The sequence below is a fragment of the Natrix helvetica genome, assembly GCF_964273705.1.
Source record: "Natrix helvetica genome assembly, chromosome: 1".
Taxonomy (NCBI): Eukaryota; Metazoa; Chordata; class Lepidosauria; order Squamata; family Natricidae; genus Natrix; species Natrix helvetica.
Genome location: NC_138548.1, coordinates 310,915,240 through 310,936,767, shown reverse-complemented (window position 1 = coordinate 310,936,767; position 21,528 = coordinate 310,915,240). Strand labels below are relative to the sequence as shown.

Here is a 21,528-nt window from a genome sequence, read left to right as displayed (position 1 = left end):
GGGTTGGAGGTTGGAGCTTAACAGGTCCACGTTCAAGACCTGAGTGCTGCTGCGTGGCAGGGTAAGCTCTCATCATTCACTTTAGCTCCTTGACAGGAATATAGATGAAGCCCCCCACGAGTTTCCCTGAGCAACGGTGATGTCACTGGCTGATCCTTTCAACCCAAAAGTGCCTTAAATGGTGCGTCCGACACAAATGGGGGAACTCACCTGCAGGACATATAAGGCTCAAGCAGCAGACCTCTGCCGGATACTTAGCAGCATAAACACCAGCCACATGTCCACCCATTGAAGTTCCAACCAGATGAAATGGCTTTCGGTTCAGATTGATACATTCAACGAACTGAAAAATTAAAAGAGAGGCCGTGCATCAGCATCCTGCAGGTCACAACACCATAGCTGGGGTGCCCTTCCTAGTCCAAAATAGGAAGGTTTAGGAAACCTGATTTAAAGATCAGTGTAGAGGCAACCCATGACTGGATGCAGAAATTGCTTTAATCTGGGAGCTCTTTTTCAATGAAGAAAGAATTGCTGTTACTTATGAAAAGTTGTGCTGGATCAGGAAGAAGTAAATATCCCCAAAGAGCAAACACTGCAAGTTTTAAAATACCATAGCAAAATCCTGTTAAATAAGACTTTTGAAATTTCGGGATGTGACAGCTTCTGGCTAGGTGATTTTGGCTGAGAGCGAAGCAAGCTAAGCAGGTCAGGCCTAGTCTGTACTTGGATAGGTGACCTCTAGGGAACCCCAAGAACAGTGGACTAAACTGAGAAGTAAAAAAAAAAAGCAATCTGGAAGAAAGCACAGGCAAGTCATTTCTGTACTGTTGTCAAGGAAAGTATGATAAAGTTGCCAAAAGTCATGTGTGATTTCAAGGAGGCTATTTAGCGAGGGAGACTTTTTAAAATACCCTAAAGATATTAGGACTCTCATTATTTGTTAAGACTAATGAGATTCCCTCTATGTGACGGGTGTCAAGCTCGCCATGTCACGTTGCTGTCATGTGACATTTCGTAAAGTTTTTCCCATTCACGGAGCTAGGGTGGGTGTGGCTTGCGGGTGACGTATCCGGCCCACAGGCTGCCAGTTTGCCAGTGCCGTAAGTCGGTGGGATGCTGTGGTACTGTGGTGAGAGTACAATGTCTTTTGCGAGATTTTGTGGATTTATTTTTATTTTCATGGAATATTGCTGTAAGCTGCCTTGGATGATTATGCATAAGCTAGGTGGCGATACAAGTTTTTCTCAATAAATAAATGTCAGATTCATCTCTCTCCCAACAGCACTGACCGACTTTCACAGTGACATCCTAAGTCATTTCTGAAGTGCTACAAGTTCTCCCCAGAAGACTATAAGTTCTGTATGAACGGGAGAACCGAGGTGACAGCATTTTGTATTAGTGACTGAAATGCATCATGTAGAAAAACCAGAAATCAGAACTGAAAGAAGACACTGGCACAAATGAAACAAACAAAATGTTAGAACATTATGATATTTTTGGAGTCACTTACCAAGCACATCTAAATTATATTAAAGTAACCAAAATATCTTTACAATCCCCAAGGCAAGTGACAACATTTGTTTGGAATTTGAAAGCTGAAAAAGTTGACACGCCCTACGTGGCACATACGTTGGAAGAAGTAACCTTCAATACTGCTCAAGTGTGTAATAAACAGCAAATATTGTTTACTTTATGACACAAATAAAATAAAGCCATAATCTCCTCAGAGAAAAACTTGACAAGCCGGAATCTGGAGTCTGTGCTCTGCTTCTGCAATACTTGTACTAAACTGGACTTTGATATAGTTCCTTTACTTCCGAACAAAGTAGTCCAATGCATAGAGAAAATACTAGATAGAGAAACCTGTGGTAGCTTCCTTCCCCCCCCCCCCAAATTTAAAGGAAAACACACCTCCCCATTAATTTTTGATTACTTTAAAACTGAAAGCTTTAAGAGACCAAAAGACTGCAACAATCTGTAGATTTCTGCACTTCTGCAGATTTTACCTGGTGTATTCTTTTCACTTGTCCATATATGGAATAGTCATCGAGGGATGACCGAGTGGTACTCCCATGACCTGGCATATCAACACAAATCAAGTGAAGGTTTTTTGGAAGAAACTGTGGAGAACAAGCATAAGCAGAATAAATTTTATCATCAAAAGCAACCTCGGGAAACATTCCAGTGTGACCATTATTATAATACAATCCTGGTTTATACATTACATTAAACCACCATTCATTCAACAATAGTTTATTGCAAACAACTGTAATTGGCTGGATTTGTACAACAAGCTAAGCCAAAATTAAGCAAACTATATTAGCACAACACAAGAATCTACCCAAGGAGTTGAACAGACTTGTTTTGGCCACAGATTGGCTCAGCACAAAGCATTCTGTTAAAACAGGAAATGACAGCTCTTTCCCATTATGCGGTTCCATTCTAGGTTTGGGGGCCACATGCGGTCCTTTAGTTTCTCCTTTTGTATTGTAAAACATAAACATCTTTTTACAAGAGAAAACTCAGTCACAAACTGTTCATGAATCTTGAGTTATCCATGTGCCCAAACACATGGCAGTTTTTAAGATAATATTAAATAGATTTTATGGCCCAAGAAATAAGATGATGCATCTTCTTTTCCATGCCCAATCATTTCCAACTTAGCAAAAACCAGTCACATCTGTACCTGAAAGATAGGTATCTTATTTTTCGGAGTATAAGATGCACCTTTCCCCCCCTAAAAAAAGGGTGAAAATTTGGGTGGGTCTTATACACCAAATGTAGCCCTGCCCACCCACCAGCCCCCACCCTTTGGCCTCTGCCTCCCAGCAATTTACCTCCTTGCAGCAAATGGGGAAAATGGGGCTTGCGGAGGCGGCAAAGGCTATGGCCGGGATGGCGAACCTATGGTGAGGCGTTGCCCTGTCAGCTGGTCAGCTGAGTTCAGCCTTTTTTAAAGCCATTTTTCGCCCTCCCCAAGCTTCAGATGCTTTACAGGAGGGGCAAAAACAGCCTTCCACCCCACCCCACCCCGGAGGCGTCAGGAGCTTCTCTGAAGCCTCCGGAGCGCAAAAAAACCCAGCCATACAGGCAAACCGGAAGTCAGCAACAAACTTCTGGTTTGCTCGTAGGGTCGTTTTTCGTACTCCGGAGCCTTCAGGGAAGCCTCCTGAAGGTCCCTGAAGGCTCCGGAGGACTAAAAACAGCCCTATGAGCAAACTGGAAGTTACTTTCGGTTTGCTTGTAGGGTCGTTTTTTGCGCTCCGGATGCATCAGGGAAGCTTCTGTAGCCTCTGGGGGAGCTCCGAAGGGGGGGGTTGAGACTGTGCCTCCCCAGGCTCCTATAAAGCCTCTGGAGCCTGGGGAGGGTGAAAAAAGCATGCAAAAAATGGGGGGACCTACTGTCATGCGCGCATGCGCACTGGGGGGTCATGCATTGCATTATGAGTGTGGTACGACCGCACACGACCCCCCCACTTATGGCATGCGAGCCAAAAAAGGTTCGCCATTGCTGGGCTATGGCAATCCCTGCAGCCTCAAACAGCTGATCATCAGAAGGCCGGTGCTGAAACTGAAGTTGAAAGTAAAACAGGCTGTTTGCTGTAAGGAGGCAAAATACTGGGAGGCAGAAGCAGATTTTTTTCCCTTTTAATCAGGCTATACTGAAACAGGTTGTTTGCTGCAAGGAGGCAAGTCAATAACTATAGATGCCTATAGAATGTTCAAATTATTAGATTTACTTTTTAAAGATTGCTTTATTATTGTTCTAGACAACAAAATGAAGAAGCTTTCTAAAATAAATGCTTGATCTGAAGAGGCCCAAGTGCTATTGTACCTTCTTTTAAATAGCATATAACGTATACTTTCAGAAAGCCACATCACTTTTAACAGCATCTGTACAAGTATAGTCTGAAATGTAACACCACAACAGTGTATATTGTCTGTATTGTTTGCTATTTGCTGCAAGGAGGAAAATTGCTGGGAGGCAGAGGCAGATTTGTTTTCCCTTGTTTTCCTCCCCAAAAGCTAGGTACATCTTATACTTTGGAACATCTTATACTGTATGTAGAAGAGTGACCATATTTTCCACAGTCCTAGTAGAATCAAGTGTATTTGTGCCTAAATAAATGGGTGAAGACAGCAAAGATATTTTGGAAGTAATCATCCTAACAAACTATATATTATCTTAACCCTGATTCATACAGTTGATTCATACAGTATTTCTGAGAATACAAACTGTTCTAACAAAACTTCAACATTCCATGTTAATTTCAGTCATCCCATTACAAGACAAGGTAACATCATGAACCACACAATAAACAAATTCAGTACAATGAAAGTCAGCTATAGACACAGAGAGAGCAGGGGGAGGGAGGGAGGGAAGGAGGGAGGCGGAGGGGGAGGGAAAGGGAGGGAGAGAGATTGAAGATCCATTTTTCAGGTGACACTTGAATTCCAAGATGAAATTGTTTTAACGTCAGAGAAACAGAAGCGTACCTTGACTATAGAAAGCCACATTTCTTTGTTAGCCGAGAACCCATGCAGCATGAGGATAGATGGTCTGTGGCTTGACCTTCCTCGGTAACAATAGCAAAACTGGTAATCACCACAATGTGCATATTTCACCTGAAAGCCCAGGATTCGACGCCAATACCTAGTAAGGGGGGGGGGAGAGAAAATGCAATGCAATGAGTTCAGTCCAAGATTAATTTTCCTTCTCCTCTTTTCTGCTTTCCATTACTCAAACACTATTCACGCCCACTGACATGCTCATATGTTGTTCAAGCAGCATGGTGATTATCCTGGAATTTTTTTAAAAAGGTTTAAAACAAGGATTTCTTCATTGACATTTAACAAAAATGGTTTCTTGATGCTGAGAATTTTGTAGGAATATTAGCTGTTCTAGAGCAGAGGCGAACTGGTAGTGGAAATTGGGACTGGGTCTTCAAACTGGTAAGGACAGCAGACTGGTCATGCCATTGCCAGCATTTTTTAGGTATTGTATAATATTCTGTGCAAGCGCAGGCAAGAACCAGCCAGGCCGTACCGACAGAGCCCACAACAGCTGTTTCTTCTCACCGCTGTAGTGATTCCCGGACGCAACTTACCGCTCCAAGCTTGAAGTGGCGGGAGGCAAGGGCTACCTTGGCACCACTCGGGTGCACTCAGCTGGAGGAGCTGCTCTGGGACAACCAATGAGCCAGTCCTGTGACTAGAGCTCTGGAATATGGTTATAATCCATGGTTCTGTTTTTCTGAGGAGAGTTTCCCGTGACAGTTAAAACCGATCAGCTGCAAGAAACGTGGTGACTGTACACTGTACATTTTGTTTGATCTGTATGTCTATGTAGCCATCCTCTGCTACCAATCTGTATGGCTATATAATGATCCTCTACTACCATTTCTACATAATAAAACAGGTTTTTCTAACACCAATTCACTGAGGTCATGTTTATTCAGATACAAACGAGACAGACCTAACGTACTTTTGATTTATACTTTAAAAGAGTTAAAATAGCTGCTTCCTATCTGCAATGCAGCATTAGCAAAATATTAATCACTAGATATGTCAGCAAGTTTTTTAAAGTACCTTTTTTGTTACATTCCCTTCTTGTTACGGAGCTCTTGTCCTTTGCTATCCTTATCTTCTGCTGCCATTAAATCCCTATGCTGCTTTAGAAATTATTTTAAGTTTCTAAGAAATGGAACTGGTTAGGCAAGATGTGGGGGGTAGCATAGATGCTTAGATAACAAGGTAACAAAGAACAAACAGATTTTTGCTGAATCACTAAAACATGGACTTTAAATCATAGTCTATATATTGTCATTATTAACCTACTTGAGTGTTAAAAATACTCCTTGGCAAGGGGAAATATTCCCAACCTGGAACTCCAAGGGTGACTAAAAGAGTAGGTAAATCAAAAAGTCAAGATGGGGGCCATGGCCACACTATAGTAGCCCTGCCCCTTTTATATGTGTATTTTGCATGCAATGTGTGTAAAAAAAACTATACAGGGCTTTAATCACATAGACATAGATGCCATTTTGGCTCCCCCCCCCCCCCCGTCCTGCCCCTGAAGATGCTCTGTTAAAACACCAGCCCTTGCATCGGCCATTAGATTAATCAAAAGCTCAAAGAGACACTATAAAGCTGCCTAGAGGGTTAAATCAGTGGGAATCTCAACTCACTGTTTCCAAATCCCAAGCAAATACACCAGAACAGACTGATCTCTAGGATTCCAGAGACAGTTCAAGATATATCTGATAAGACTGCTTGTTAAATGAAATTGGGATCCAAAGGACTGAGTTTGCCTAAGGTATATGACCTCCACCAGTTTTTGTACCCTGAAGGTCCTGCTTTGAGGTTTATGACATTACGTTGGAGCTCAAAGTTTTTCTTTACACATATGGGACAACTTGTTACTAATCAACATTTTTAGAAATATGTTCCAAATCACCTTGGGGCCTGCAGATGGACTAGCAGTATACAGGACAGACTAATTGTCCAAGGCTGACATTGTCTCTTGCATAAGATCACTACCAGCTGTAGCAGTCACTGGGAAACACTGAAGAATGAGGACCAAATGTGGGCGAAAAAATAGAAGGAGACAACTCAAGCCAACTCATCAGGCATTTCTGCTGAGAAACCATCTACCGCAAACACAGTGGGAATGCTGCGGGATGCAGGGAGCAAATATCCATTTTCCTTAGGTTCCTGAGTATTTCCCATCTGTAGAAATTAAAGACTGATCCACATATCTTAAATATTGTTCATAGATGCAGGTCCTAACTGCAACAGGTTTTCCCTAACCTAGTGCTTCTAAGAATAACAGATTACAATTCTTAGATTTCCTGGCTGGAAACTCCAAGAATTTTCCCCACATATCTTCTTCTTCTTTTTGTGCCATATCCGTCATTGGACGTTGGCGATCATGTTAGTGATCCTATTTTTATCAACAGCGACATGAAAAAGTTTTGTCAAAACCAGTCCCTTAGATTTTGAAGTTCTTCTTCTGCCTGGACTTCGTTTGCCTTCAATCTTTCCCTGGAGGATTACGTGAAGCATGCCATATTTTTCCAGATGTCACATTGCATGTCTAAAATATTCCAACTTTCGCTTTTTGATGGTTTCGATGATTTTCCTTGGCTTACCCAGGAGCTTATCATCTCCTCATTTCTGATTTGTCAACCACATATCTGGAAAGCACCAATTAAATTTTGATAGGACACAAACACATCTGCTTTTGTGGGATGAGGAAAAGGATGATGGTACTCTCGTTGAACATTTCTGCCTCAAATTTCATTTGACTGTCGAAGGGCAACCTAATCAGAGCAATCAGTCCAAGAATTGAATGCTTCCAGCTCAAAGAATAGACATGGGCTTACATTTGCTTCCACCCAGTCTCCAGATGAAGTGACTAAGGTAAAGAAACCTATAACCCAGAGATCAGTTTTGCAATTTATTCTTAAACTCTACCTTTATGCTTCCAATTAGGAAAATGCTTCAAAACTGACTAAAATAGGAATTTTAATGCCCTTGAATTTGTGGGGACAAAGCAGAAGGATCAGCACTTTGCTAACGTGTATATTTTCAGGGAATCATGGTGAAGACAAAGCAGTCATTTAAATTTCTTTTGACATAATTGTCAAGATCAAGTCTCAATCACAACAGATCAAAAGTGGGACCTGGAAACCATGCCTAATAAAACAAAACCCAACTGCATGTCTCTTATTGGCAACCTCTAGATGTTTACTTTTGGAGAACATTTAAGTGAATTGGCAGCTGTTACAAGTACTGGCTATTATTTATAATTCCCAAATACCCTTTCGGGCATCATACATTTGTACCCATGTCTATTTACCTTTTAGGTCAGGAGCCATAGGCAGCCTTACAGTCCCAACTTTTGAACAAGCTGCTGGATCCAGGCTGGGCAATTAGGTAAGCACCAAAACATCTATTTTATTAAACTTCATTAAAACATCCCAATGCTTCCAAATATGAGGCCCAGACTTCCAGTCCCTTTCCTCCATCAATCCAGCCTGCCCCCTGGTTTAAAGATCTGGGCAACCCAAAAAAAAAAGGCAGCTCCCAGATATAAAACAATTACTTTCTGCAGGGGACAGCGGGGGGGGGCGCAGGGAAGGGAGGCAAGGTAATGTGTTGTATTACCCTGGGCTGAATGCAGACTTGGTGTTTATTATTTATTTATTTATTTATTTATTATTCGTATTTATAGACCGCCCCCTCTCCCGAAAGGGACTCGGGGCGGTGTACAGTCACTAAAATGCATTATAAAATATATACATAAAACAGTTAAATAATTAAATACGTAGGTGGAGGAGGTTGCAAGACTGTATATAGAATAATAAATATAGTACATTAAAAGCTTATTAAGACCCCAAACCCAATTAAAATGAATAAATCCCCGGGAGGTAAAACTAAGAAAGTGCCAGGCCAGCTGATTGAAATAGGTGAGTCTTTAACTTTTGCCGGAAGGAACGGAGGTCGGTGGTAGTTCGAATGTCTGGGGGGAGGTCATTCCAGAGGGTTGGGCCCATCACAGAGAAGGATCTACTCCTAGGTGTCGCCCGCTGGCATTGCCTAGCAGACGGCACCAGGAGGAGCCCCTCCCTGTGTGAGCGGATAGGTCGCAGGGACATGTGTGGTAGGATGCGATCCTGCAGATACCTAGGTCCTATGCCATGGAGCGCTTTAAAGATGGTAATCAATACCTTGAAACGCACCCGAAAGGCCACAGGTAGCCAGTGCAGCTCGCGCAGAAGGGGTGTTACGTGGGAGTAACGAGTACTTCCCATAATAACCCGCGCGGCTGCGTTCTGAACTAGCTGCAGTCTCCGGATGCGTCCCAAGGGAAGCCCCATGTAGAGAGCATTGCAGTAGTCCAGGCGAGACGTCACCAGCGCATGAGTGACCGTGCGCAGGGCACTCCGGTCCAGTAGGGGGCGCAATTGGCGCACCAGGCGAACCTGGTGGAACGCCCCCCTTGCCACGGCTGCCACATGGTCCTCCATTGACAGCCGGGCAAAATAGGCCCGCTGAAATTGGAGAGATACAGATTAATAATGCCCAACTTAAGCCTATTACATTTCAGTAAATGTATCTAGATAATATTAAGTCTGGATCCAAACCCTTACTGGGGGTTAGTAACGCATTCACAGTGAAACTATCCAATTTCCCAGATAGCCCTATTCCAGAGAATGTGATGATTTTGAGCTGTTTGTTCTTTTCTGATGCAAGGGCAGAAAATCTGTGCACCAACCAACGATGAAGGGGGGGAAAAGACAAAAATCAGCAATTGATGATATACAATCCAGCAGGAATTGTTTGAAAGGGAAGATTCAACCAGGCACAAAAGAATCCCATAATGGTCATAGCAGTATTATGCTGATGGGTGTTACATATGTGAGAAGGAAAACCAATCCCCTTGTTTCTATTCCATGCCTCACAGTTAAGATTGCCTTTTTCCCCTTGTTCACGGGGACATCTCTTCACTTTCCCTCTCACGTTCCTTCGTCAGTAATTCTCCTTGTGCTAAGATCATCAAAGATGATATTCTTATCCCACCTAACTTTTATTTATGCTTAATCATTTAAAGTAGATTGTGGATGGCTCCATTTGGTAAAGTATCTGTCCCCGTTCAGAAAATAAGCTTCCAACATCTTTACTCACGGGGATCTAGTTTCCTAAATCAGGCAAAGTAACCTAGGTAATAATCTACTGCCTAGCAACCAAAAATAAATGCATGCCTTGCTACTTAGTTACATACTGTTAAGAGAATTCTGTATTATACTAACTCAGCATTAACAGTAACAATAATTTTACAGGAGATAAAAAATATTCTAGCACCCTGTTGTCTATTATGCATGCATACAGGCCTAGTTGTAAAATAATTGTCCACCCCTGACCTCAGATAAGCCAGAGCTGAGTGGAAGAATGCTATTCTGCTTGGCAAGGGTGCTTCATTCAATCCTGAACAACTTGAGATAAAAGGATTTTAGAGTCAGATGATAAAGGAGATTCCTGCCTGAAATCCTTGAATATTACTGGCTTATCACATTAATATGGACCATTAAATGACCACATCACTCAATCTCATATAAGACATCATCCTGCAATGATATTTACAGAGAGATTAACTACAAAAAGCAGTGACTACATGTCACTGATTATGTTATGTTATGTTGTTAGTCCAGCTTTACTATTTTTATAAAGGCAAAGAACATACTTATTATTCCCTCCATCTCCCACTTTCTCCACAACCACCATATGACGTGGGTTGGAATGAGAGTGACTGGCCCGGCTGATGTTAGGAATAAGGTCATATTTTCTCATCATGCCTAGAGGAAACTGCCTTTAAGTGAATATCTGTATCAGACTTTTCAAAAACACTGAAACCAGGCTAGTTTAAACATCCAGGCAATTGGTACCTTTACAACATTGTTTCTCAATCTCAGCTATTTTAAATCTGTTCAGTTCAATCCCCCGAACTCCCCAACCAGCATGAGCTTTACACATTAAAGTTGTGAAACAACATCTTTCAATATTCTTTGATGGAGGATTGGAGGATAAACGACATCATGTTTAATCAATGGGTTTAATATTTAATATTTACACAAGGGTGTTACTTCTTCCCACCACAGGAACATCATGTTACATCGGGCATCATTCAGCAACCTCCAGTTTTTAGAATTTGCAGCACCAAGAAAGCAGATATAAAACAAGGTGGAAAGCAAGAACCCTCTTTGAAAGAAATGTAGCTTTCTTCATTCTAATTAAGCGAATACCAGCAGCTTCATGTTTTTCTATAAAAGCGATGGAAACTGATGCCAAGCAAAACGGAAAGCTTACCAGTAATATATTTTGATCAGTGCTGAAGGATACAGGAGGAAGGAGGCCACAAATGCCAAAATGGGAATGGCCAAGGTGCCTCCCGCTATTACAAACATGTTTAGCATATCAAAATCCATCTTGACTTCTTCACAGATCTGCTTTCTTCACCTGCATAGATAAAAGTAGTAGAAGTGTAAATCTGGCAAAGCTGTAGAGCAGATATTGTATAGGATCTCAGGCAACAGTTCTGAGCTAATCTATCTGTTCTCTTTTTCAAATGTTCCAGGATAATAGTATTTACCTTCAGTTAAATTTCAGGATCAAAAATAAAGGAGACGACTGAGTAAAGGGAGACATCCACAGGGAAATGTCTATATGAGAGATCTACAGTATGACCAATGGGCAGCCAATCACAAAATCAACCTAGACAGAGGATAATCTGATTACTGAAATCCAAAAATCCCATTTCTCACTCTGACATATTGATTCCACTTTGTTTTTTCGTAAAGTTTTTATTTTTCATTTTCATAACATATAATCACATGTATACTATTACATAGCCAACATGGTATTTGCATTATTAAATGTTTACATCAATTCATCTTATTGATTCCACTTTGGAGGCAGAATTCAGCAGAATCCAATGCACAACTAATGAAGAGACTGGGAGACTACACTAAAAAAAATTAATTCTCTAAACCACCAAAAAAAAACCATTAAATTATTCAAGAGTTAGGTGTCAGCATTCTGAGTAACACATCTGCTGAAGTCAGAACTCAGAGGCAGATAGATTCCTCAAAGAACATGTTTATTGGGTACATCATATTGGCACAGCTACGAAAACCAATTCTAAAAGTTCCCAGTTTTTCCCTAGTTAAAAGAGGAACTATTTCCCTCCCCAGATGTCACCAGTCACATTGTCCAATGGGAGTAGCTGGCAGGGTGCTTGGTCACTCCTCTCCTCCCGCAACTGCCACCTGTTGGGATGACCTTGGTTCCCACAAGAAAACTTTTTGTTTTGACTATTAGCAAGCATATCTATTTCCCCCACTCCCTTTCCCCTCCAGAGTTTGTGGCAACTATGAGGCAGCAAAAGATGGCTTCAGCCACCATCTCTGAGTTATTAAATATGCTAAAAAACCCTGTCGCTAATGTAAGATCCCGTAATATACTTCCACTAAAGTATACAATATTTAAACAAAGACCAAAGTACAACGTGCTGAATTAAAACACAGTTACCACATATAAAACAGATGCTCAATTAAAAGAGAATGACACTGTACACTGGAATAGTATATCACTGATGCCACAAAAGCATTCACAGAAACAATGGGTTGGATTTATCTTGGAAAAGGAGAGGGAAATGGCCAGATCCTTGGTTCTGGGAGAGCCTCTTCTTGGCTGCAAAGACAGAGACATCAAAATTGCTCCTCTAGAGAAGTATCTTGAAAAGCTAACCGAGAAACAGGGGAAGAGGAAAGGTTATCCAAAAGACATACAACCTTAATTTGATTCACTCAGTTGCAAGAAATTGTTTTCTAGATTAATGCAAGCCTTTCAAGAGTGTTTCCTTAGAGAGACACAGGCAACTTCTAAAAGACAGGGGACTGTCTTGGCTTCTATGATCTTCTAAAGGCCATAGATTTAGAAGGTCTCCCAAAATCATTATATTGGCGCCATTAAAAAATGGAGGGATAACTTGTGGATGCTCATTTTCAGGGATGAAGAGTGTAAAACAGGAATGAAGGCCTTAGGGAGGCGAAACCATCCCATTTTGCTTCTTGTACTACATCCAGTAACTACCCAGAGGATAGTTTATCACATTCAGGTTTTCAGCAATGATTCAAATGGAGGTCTGAGTTAATTCTTTCTTTCCCTAGAACCGTGATGGCGAAGCTGTGGCACGCGAAGGCCTTTCTGCCGGCACACGAGCTGGCACCCCAGATTAACTCCACTGCGCATTCGCATCCACCTCCCACCGGGCCACTAATTTTGGGGTCTCTGCAGCATGTGTTGTTTAATCAAAATGCAGTTAAAACACTATACAAGCCATCAAAAATACAACTATAAACATCCAACAGGAAGTGCCCCACAGGAGCAGATAGAGGTAAATCCTAGAGAGGCAGTTAATGCATCATTGAACAATGGAAATGAATGCTCGAGAGGAATAAAGCTGCATGGGCAGACATAACACCTGTAACAGCATGCAGGAGAGCGGGAGGGCTCCCCCCTGTGTCCTCCCACCCCATTTTTGGCCCCAGGAGGCTTCAAGAAGGTCTGCTAGATCCAAAACGGGCCGCGGGGAGGTCATGCGTACATGTGCAGGGAGCAGGGGGAGTGTGCGGGCAGTCGTGCACGTATGCGCAGGGGGTGGGGAGCACACGGGGTGTCACACATGCATTGTATTATGGGTGTGGGCACGCATGTGTGCGCTGTCGCATGCATGCACACGCTTTCGGCATGGGGGAACAAAAAGGTTAGCTATCACTGCCCTAGAAAGAACATAATAAAATTAGTTGAAAGGGACTTTGGAAGTCTTCTAGTCTAAGTATAAGTATAATCTTTATTGTCATTGTACTTAAATACAACGAAATTGGTTTTAACCTCACTGGTGCAAAATTATAACAGAAACGAAAAAAGAAAGAAATAAAAACCTAGCGTGTGCATGGAGTGATTGTGGTTGTATTTAAAAGTCTCACAGCCCAAGGATAGACACTATCTTTAAACCTGTTTGTTCGGCTGGCTATACTTTGATGTCTTCTGTCTGATGGTAGAAGTGCAAAGAGACACTGACCACGGTGTGAATCATCTCTGAGTATCTTCCTTACTCTGCTAAAGCAGCAAGAAGTGCAAAGAGACACTGACCACAGTGTGAATCATCTCAGAGTATCTTCCTTACTCTGCTAAAGCAGCGAGATCTGGCGATGTCATCCAGTGGTGTCAGAGGGCAACCAATGGTTTCTTGTGCCAAATTGATCACTCTCTGTAGTGTCTTCCTGTTAAACCAGCATACCATACTGTCATGCAATATGTGAGGACACTTTCTATGGTGGACCGATAGAAAGAGGTCATCAGCCGTTGTTCCATCTGATTTTTTTCGCAGGACTCTAAGGAAATGAAGTCTCCGTTGGGCCTTTCCAATGACCAGAGACGTCTTGTTATTCAATATTTTATGTGCACACACACTATAATATTCCAATTTATGGCAATCTACAACATGTAAGCAAGGAGAGCATAGTGTATGTCTAATCCCTGTAAATAGTCAACAGGTTAAAAAAAGCAACACAAATACTTCTTGGTAATTTGGAACCCTCTTCCGTGTTTTGGAAAGCAGCGTTTTCTGGAGGCTTAGAGCAACAGAGAAAGAGTTGAAACCAGATGGCAAACTGAATGGGAGACTAAAAGTGGAGTGGATTGAACAGAGATATACTGTACTTTGGGAAATTAATGAGCTTTTTCTGGAAGCCTAGTTAAGTCAGATTTGCTACATATTTATAAGCTTATTTTTATGTTTAAGTCTGTATTTGTAAATTATGGAGGTGCTGTAAATCTCCAATATAAAAAGAGACTTCAACAAAAGGGGAGTAAAAAATATCACAAAGAGAGAAGACATAATGCATCTGGCTGAAAGGAAACATGACTTCAAATGCATTTAGAACCCTAAGTGCATTTAGAATAATACTAAAAATACAACTGCAGAAAGGACAACTAACCCACAATAAGCCCTTGTTGCCACTCTGATATTTTCTAACGAATTATCTTCCTTTTCTTTTAATAAAATATTTCCTCACTCCTTGTAGCCTGAGAACAGGCATCATTTTCTGATTGCAGTCAACACAACACAACACAACACTGCTTTAGCGATTTCTTGTCCAGTGCTCAGGATATGTTACATTTGCACAGCCACCTGTATGTTCAGCAACCTGAAGTTTAAATATATCACAGGGTAATTTGGAGTGAACAGGTTAATTTGGTCTTTAGATTTAGATTTTTTTCTGTTGTAAGAACTGTGTGTAATTACATTTATTGATCAGATATGAACAAATAAACCAGGATAAAAGTTACTGTATCAGGAGGCTTTCACCTGGAGTACTCTTTGGATGGATTTCAGGGAATGGTGAATTAAATGGGGGCGGGATATTATTTTCACTAATCACCGATTGAAATTAAAATTTGTGTTTAATGATGAACACAGGCAACAAAGTTATGCCCTCTAGGCTCCAAAAATATTTTTAACTAATAAATCTCAGAGAATTTTACACAATTTTATATAGGGATACAGGTAGTCCTCCACTTACAACAGTTCATTTAGTGACTGTTCAAAATTACAAGATCACTGAAAAAGTGACTTATGACCATTTTTCACACTTACGACTCTTGCAGCATTGCCATGCTCATTTGATCAAAATTCAGATGATTGGCAACTGACTTATATTTATGACAGTTGCAGTGTCCCACTGCAGTTTGATCATGTGATCAATTTTTGCAATCTTTTGGCAAGCAAAGTCAATGGGGAAGCCAGATTCGCTTAACAACCGTGTTACTAACATAACAGCTGTAATCATTCACTTAACAACTGTGACAAGAAAGGTCGTAAATGGGGAGAAATTCACTTAACAACTTTTTCACTTAGCAACAGTAATTTTGGGCTCAATGTGGTCGTAAATCAAGGACTACCTGCAGTGTAACATGCTTTATATTTGTAAAAAAAAATGATTGCTGCTGCCTCTAGATACTGCCACATCCACTCTCCAGAGTTTTTTATCTTTCATATCAATAATGTGAAGTCTGGGGTGTTATATGACAAGTCTGTTTGAATTCTAAAATTCCAGAGCACTTTGGCTTCTTCATTTTCGATTACTTTGTCTATTTTATGTTATTATTGTGGTTGGTCATACAGTCCTTTTTCTTTCTTCAGGAAATTAATGTCTTTGTTTCATTATTTTCTCCAGTTTTTTCTCGTCTCTTTTGCTGTCTGCAGGTAGTGCCATGTCGATTATCCAGATTATTATTTTTGTCTTTTTTATCAACAATTGTTAAGCCTGGGGTATTAAGTGATGGGTAGTATAATTATGCACCATTAACCACTGGTACCATTGCAGCTATCTTATGCCATAATCTTTCCATTTCAATTTTCAGGTCTTCGTACTCTGTGAGCTCCAATTCTTTGTCTACTCTTCTTTTGTCTCCTGGTATTGCAACATCCTTTATCTACACTTTCTTCTTTACAACCACTGTTAAATCTGATATACTATAACACAAGATTTCAACAATTTGTATTCATGTCAGACAGGTCTTAGTGGAAAGTCAGACTAAGCATCTTCAACGATCATTTAATATGGTAAGAAAACAGAAAAAGAATCCTATACCAGATGAAACATTGCCAGAGTGAACAAGGACTGTGTCAGTTGTTAAGAGTTCCTGAGCATCTGTCGACAAGTGGACAACAGGACTCAACAACTAGAGCTTCTAGCTCTGTAGGATTATCAGAAGAACAACAATCACAGCAAGACGGAAGTATACCATGTTTTAAAATCACACCATTACGGCCAATTATAAATCAAAACCACCAAAGCAGGGATACTTAAAGTGAATGTTTGAGTGTTGGAAAAGAATTTAGCCAGACTTAAGTACCACTGAACAATTATTAGCAAATCAAAGAAAATTAATTTCAGGAATAAAATATTCAGGTAGAGATTCACTAGAAAAATAGAAGAACCTTTGGAAAACATAAAGCAAAACATAATAACAGTAGTGGGGAAAGTTAAATACTATGAGGCACAAATCATCCAATTTAAGCAAAACAAGCTATTTCAATAAGACAATTCTACCGAAGTATAAATGGCAATATGGAGAACCAAACACAAAGAAAGTAATCCAGGTTTGGAAAGGTCTATGGAAAATTCAAAAAGACTATAATAAAAATGCTGCATCTGAAGATGAATTTAACAAAAATTACAGAGGAAAACTATCAATAAGAGCAGAAAAGATTAAACATTGAGTGAAAAGGACTAAACACAGAACATCTGAAAATAATCGTGTCTTTTTGTTCAAATATCTGATTACCCATATTTTTCGGAGTATAAGACGCACCGAAGTATAAGACACACCAAGGTTTTGAAGAGGCAAATTTTTTAAAAAGTAGGTAGGTATAGGGATAGAGAGGGAGAGAGAAAAATACAGTAGGTAGGTAGGGAGAGAGAGAGTGAGTAGGTAGATAGAGGGATATAGAGAGAGAAATACAGTAGGGAGGGAGGGAGAGAGAGAGAGTACGTAGGTAGGTGAGTAGGTAGGTAGGTAGGTAGGTAGGTAGGTAGGTAGGTAGGTAGGTAGGTAGGGGGAGAGGGAGAGAAATACAGTAGGTAGGTAGGTAGGTAGGTAAAGAGAGAGAGTAGGTAGGTAGGTAGAGGGATAGAGAGAGAAATACAGTAGGTAGGTAGGGAGAGAGAGAGTAGGTAGGTAGGTAGGTAGGTAGAGGGATAGAGAGAGAGAAATACAGTACGTAGGTAGGGAAAGAGAGAGAGAGTAGGTAGGTAGGTAGAGGGAGAGGGAGAGAGAGAGAAATACAGTAGGTAGGTAGAGAGAGAGAGTAGATAGGTAGGTAGATAGAGGGAGAGAGAGAGAGAGAAATACGGTAGGTAGGTAGGTAGGTAGGTAGGTAGGCAAAGAGAGAGAGTAGGTAGGTAGGTAGAGGGATAGAGAGAGAAATACAGTAGGTAGGTAGGGAGAGAGAGTAGGTAGGTAGGGAGGTAGAGGGATAGAGAGAGAGAAATACAGTAGGTAGGTAGGGAAAGAGAGAGAGAGTAGGTAGGGAGGGAGAGGGAGAGGGAGAGAGAGAGAAATACAGTGGGTAGGTAGAGAGAGAGAGAGAGAGTAGGTAGGTAGGTAGATAGAGGGAGAGAGAGAGAGAGAAATACAGTAGGTAGGTAGGTAGATTTTTCCAGGTGTATTTATCCATGTGCTGCAGAAGGAAATCACTGACAACCTGTAGCACCTAAGAGTTGTTTCTGCTGGCACAGCACTTGATCAATGTAATTCTCATCAATCACTCTAACTAAAGAGCTTTCCAAAAGGGGGAAAAAACGTTTTTGCACTCTGCAAACCTCCCCAAAATGGCTCATTTTTCGCAAAAACAGGCCCATTTTTTTTTCAAATAAAAGGCATGAATAGCCTTGGGGGGAGGCTTGCAGAGTGCTCCTGGGAGGGGGGAAAGAGCAAAAAAACGGCCCGTTTTTCGTGAAAACGGGCTGTTTTTTGTCAAAGAAATTGCATGCATAGCCTTATGGAGGCTTATAGAATGCTGCTGGGGGCTGAGGAGGCAAAAAATAGCCCATTTGTTGCTCATTTTTCCCCTCCCCAGCCCCCAGGAGCTCTCTGAAAGCCTCCATAAGGGTATCCACGGCCATTTTGGTGAAGGGGGCGGGGCTTCGGGAGGCAAAAAAAATGCTGTATTCGATGTATAAGATGCACCCAGATTTTCAGCCTCTTTTTTGAGGAAAAAAGGTGTGTCTTATACTCCAAATAATACGGTAGTTTACATTTAATTATAGCTAAACAGCTTAATAAAATATTGTACAAGGAGCAAATAGATAATTTAAAAAAAACCAATGAAATGAACAACACCCAGAAACTAGAGAGAAAACACGCTCACCTACAATATTACATTTTTCACACTCAAATAATAGCAGACAACATCCAAGATTACTTAGAAGAAAATATCCTTCCAGTAGAACAGGAAAAAAAATAAAAGAAAAAACAGAGGCACTAAAGATCAACTTTTGATTGATAAAATGTTTTTGGCAGTGGTGGGCTGCAATTTTTTTAACAACCCGTTCTCTGCCCTAATGACTGGCTAGGTGGCCGTGACCAACTCAATGTCACTTACTTAGGGCTATGCTACCGTTGAAGCTATCTTACCACAGCAGGTGCATCCAGCAATCTATGCAGAAAATTGTAACTACACTACAAGTTTTTACACATTACACTATAATTATACTACTCCGTTAGGTCTAATTTTTAGTACTGTATATGCCAGCTACGTGATTAGTTTGCACACTGGGTATTCACACTTTTGCAGATTAACTACAAGCAACACCAACACGGCACAGCTATAATCTTTGCACTGAGTGAAACAACTTTAAAAAGAGGAGCAACATGGAAAATAAAAGAGATTATTATACTGAATACTCTACATTATTAATCTAATTTCTTCCTCTTTAAAAAAAAATTTAAATGACATGGAACTGTGCAGGTCTCACTATTAGTAGGAAGATCAACTTCCCTTCCCACATAAATTGTTGTGTGATGACTTCAAGAAAAGTCACCATCTCTGAACCCTACAATCTAGTGTGTGCTGCGTTTTTGAAACCATATTAAATGCAAAATAATATCATGGCAGCAATATCTTTAAAAAGCAAGCTGGAATGTTTCCAACTGCCAAGACTTCTGCAGACCTGCTTATCTCAACTAAGCTGGGGAAGCTAAAGATAATGTGATACTTGGGACTTTGCACTCATTTCTTAATGGAAGCACAATCCAATGTTCTGAGAATAAGTTAGGTATTATAATTCTTTCTGCCAATTGTGTCTGATACAAAAATACATACAGGTCCGCTGACCTATTTCTATATATGTATTAAGTCTGTTAACAGAGTTACCGTATGTGACATTTTTTCTTCCTTAAACGTAACAGGTTCATAAATCAATGCCCTCCAAGTAAGGTAAGGAGATGGTGTAATGAGAAATCCTCCAGGCTTTCTGAGCTTGGTTTGTGGTCAGACATTTCATTACACAAAGAGATATCATTATCAAAGATGGTTCCATAGTTGGGTAAGGAAACAGCCTGTAGGCAAACAAGCAAGACTAGAGAGCACCAAGGACTCCACAGTTCAACCCTGAACTCATATACTATTGGAAGTTGTAATGCAGTATGGCTGTGTGATGCAGGAACGGACTTTGACGGGCTCTTTTCATAAAAAATCTGCCCAGCAAGTTATTTGGTTTCACTGACACGGGTTAGGTAGACAATCCCTCCGCATTCTCCGAGTCCATTTTTTTAACTATTTCCTATTATAATTGATTTGCGTCCGATTTTGTTCTCTCAAATCTCCAAGCAGTTTGGCAACTTTAAGCACGCATTAAGGCAGAGGCCACCTCTGCATACACAGTTGCTGTTCAGAAGGAAAGCAGCGCCTGCTACCAGGCCCAGCCAGACTTTAACGAGCGACGTTTATTGGGAATTAGGTTCCCCCCACCCCTTCGCGCGACAGGATCGCATCCCTTGGCGCGTCAGCCTTGGCATCTTTAACCCTTGAAGGCCGATGGATGAATCTGAAAAGGGCCTAAAGTCTCCGCCAATCCATCCAGCAGCGCCGCCAAACCCTGCCGCGCGATAGACCCAAACGCAGGTGACATGGCCGGCGGGCCACCGGGAGGAAAAGCTCAGGGAACTCGGAACCAGCTCCCACCGCCACGGCCCGGCTTCCCAAGGAGGGTTGCCGGCGGCTGCCGGGCCTCGGGGGTCCCAGGCTCCTTTACTCCCCGGGGAAAACCCACACACACTGCTAATCCGCCTAGCCAGTGGTGCAGCATCCGCTCCGGCATCCCTCGCCGCCAAGCGCCGCCTCGGTCTCATCCATTTGCTTCCTCCCGTCGCTGCAGTGGCTGCTTGTGAGTCCCTATAACCGTAGGCAAGCCGGCCTCCCCCGCTCCCTATTTTGCATTGCGGAGACCTCCGTTAGAGGGGGCTGCCCGCCGTGCCCACCCTGCATCCGGCAATCTACCTGGGCGCTGCAGCGACTTCAGCCCCACGAATAACCTGCTCCGCGGCCGGTCTTTTTCCGCTTCGCAGTGTGTTCAAGGCAAAGGCTGGCGCGTGGTTTCTCCACCCTCCGACAGAAAAGGCTAGCGGGTTGGTTAAAGACGAGAGATGGACGTGCTGTGGTAGGGAGGCCGGGCATTAGCGCGATAGGTAATTATGACGATCTCAAAACCCACCTCCCGTCTCCGTTCTGTTGTTTAGCATGTCATCCCAAAATAAATCCAGATGGGCTTGGCTTTGAGCCAAATTCAAGGTAGCCTGGCAGCTTTTTAACGCCGGGATCCAATTTCGGGTCAGCTTCCTTATTTCGCCATAGATAAGACAATGAGAAGGAAGAAAGGAGAAGAGCCTAATGCTGGGAAAGATTGAGCACAAAAGAAGGGGACGACAGAGAATTAGGTGGCTGGATGGAGTCACCGAAGCAGTAGGCATGAGCTTAAATGGACTCCAGAGGATGGTAGAGGACAGGAAGGCCTGGAGAAACGTTGTCCAGGGAGTCGAGAAGGGTCGGACACAACTTTGCAAACAACAACAACAACAAAGATAAAGCAAAGAGCTCCCCATGAATAATTGTAATGAAAGTCGGGAGCTGGAATGGGCACATTAAAGCTGCAGTCCTGGTTCTCGGTGGTTGAAGAGCTGCACTGATTTTCAATGCAAAATCTTAGGGTTGTCTTCTCAGAAGCCCCACAGTTGGGCTTGCCCCCCCCCCAGGGAATGGAGCCCAAACAGTGAAGTCAGTGAAGTACTAATTTCGAGCATTTTGCTTCAATGAGATGGAAAGCAAAAAAAAAAAAAAATCATTTGAAGCTGGGTATCACAGACTCAGCATGGCAGGTGAAATATTAGAATCATAGA

General features: G+C 41.7%; 1 protein-coding gene across 2 annotated transcripts in view; it reads right to left on the bottom strand.

The window, feature by feature from the left end:
* Positions 1-21,528, bottom strand: part of ABHD6 (abhydrolase domain containing 6, acylglycerol lipase) — a 74,813-nt gene that overhangs the window by 12,204 nt on the left and 41,081 nt on the right. Inside the window, exons 1-5 of one of the 2 annotated variants that reach the window (XM_081939269.1) lie at positions 20,633-21,099; positions 10,870-11,019; positions 4,498-4,654; positions 2,007-2,120; positions 211-343 (exon numbers count right to left, since the gene is read on the bottom strand). In XM_081939269.1, the coding sequence (XP_081795395.1) occupies positions 211-343; positions 2,007-2,120; positions 4,498-4,654; positions 10,870-10,988 (523 nt within the window). In that variant the 5' untranslated portion in view covers positions 10,989-11,019; positions 20,633-21,099. Of the gene's footprint in view, positions 1-210; positions 344-2,006; positions 2,121-4,497; positions 4,655-10,869; positions 11,020-20,632; positions 21,100-21,528 lie in introns of those variants that run through there. The other variant, XM_081939270.1, reaches the window with a different exon arrangement.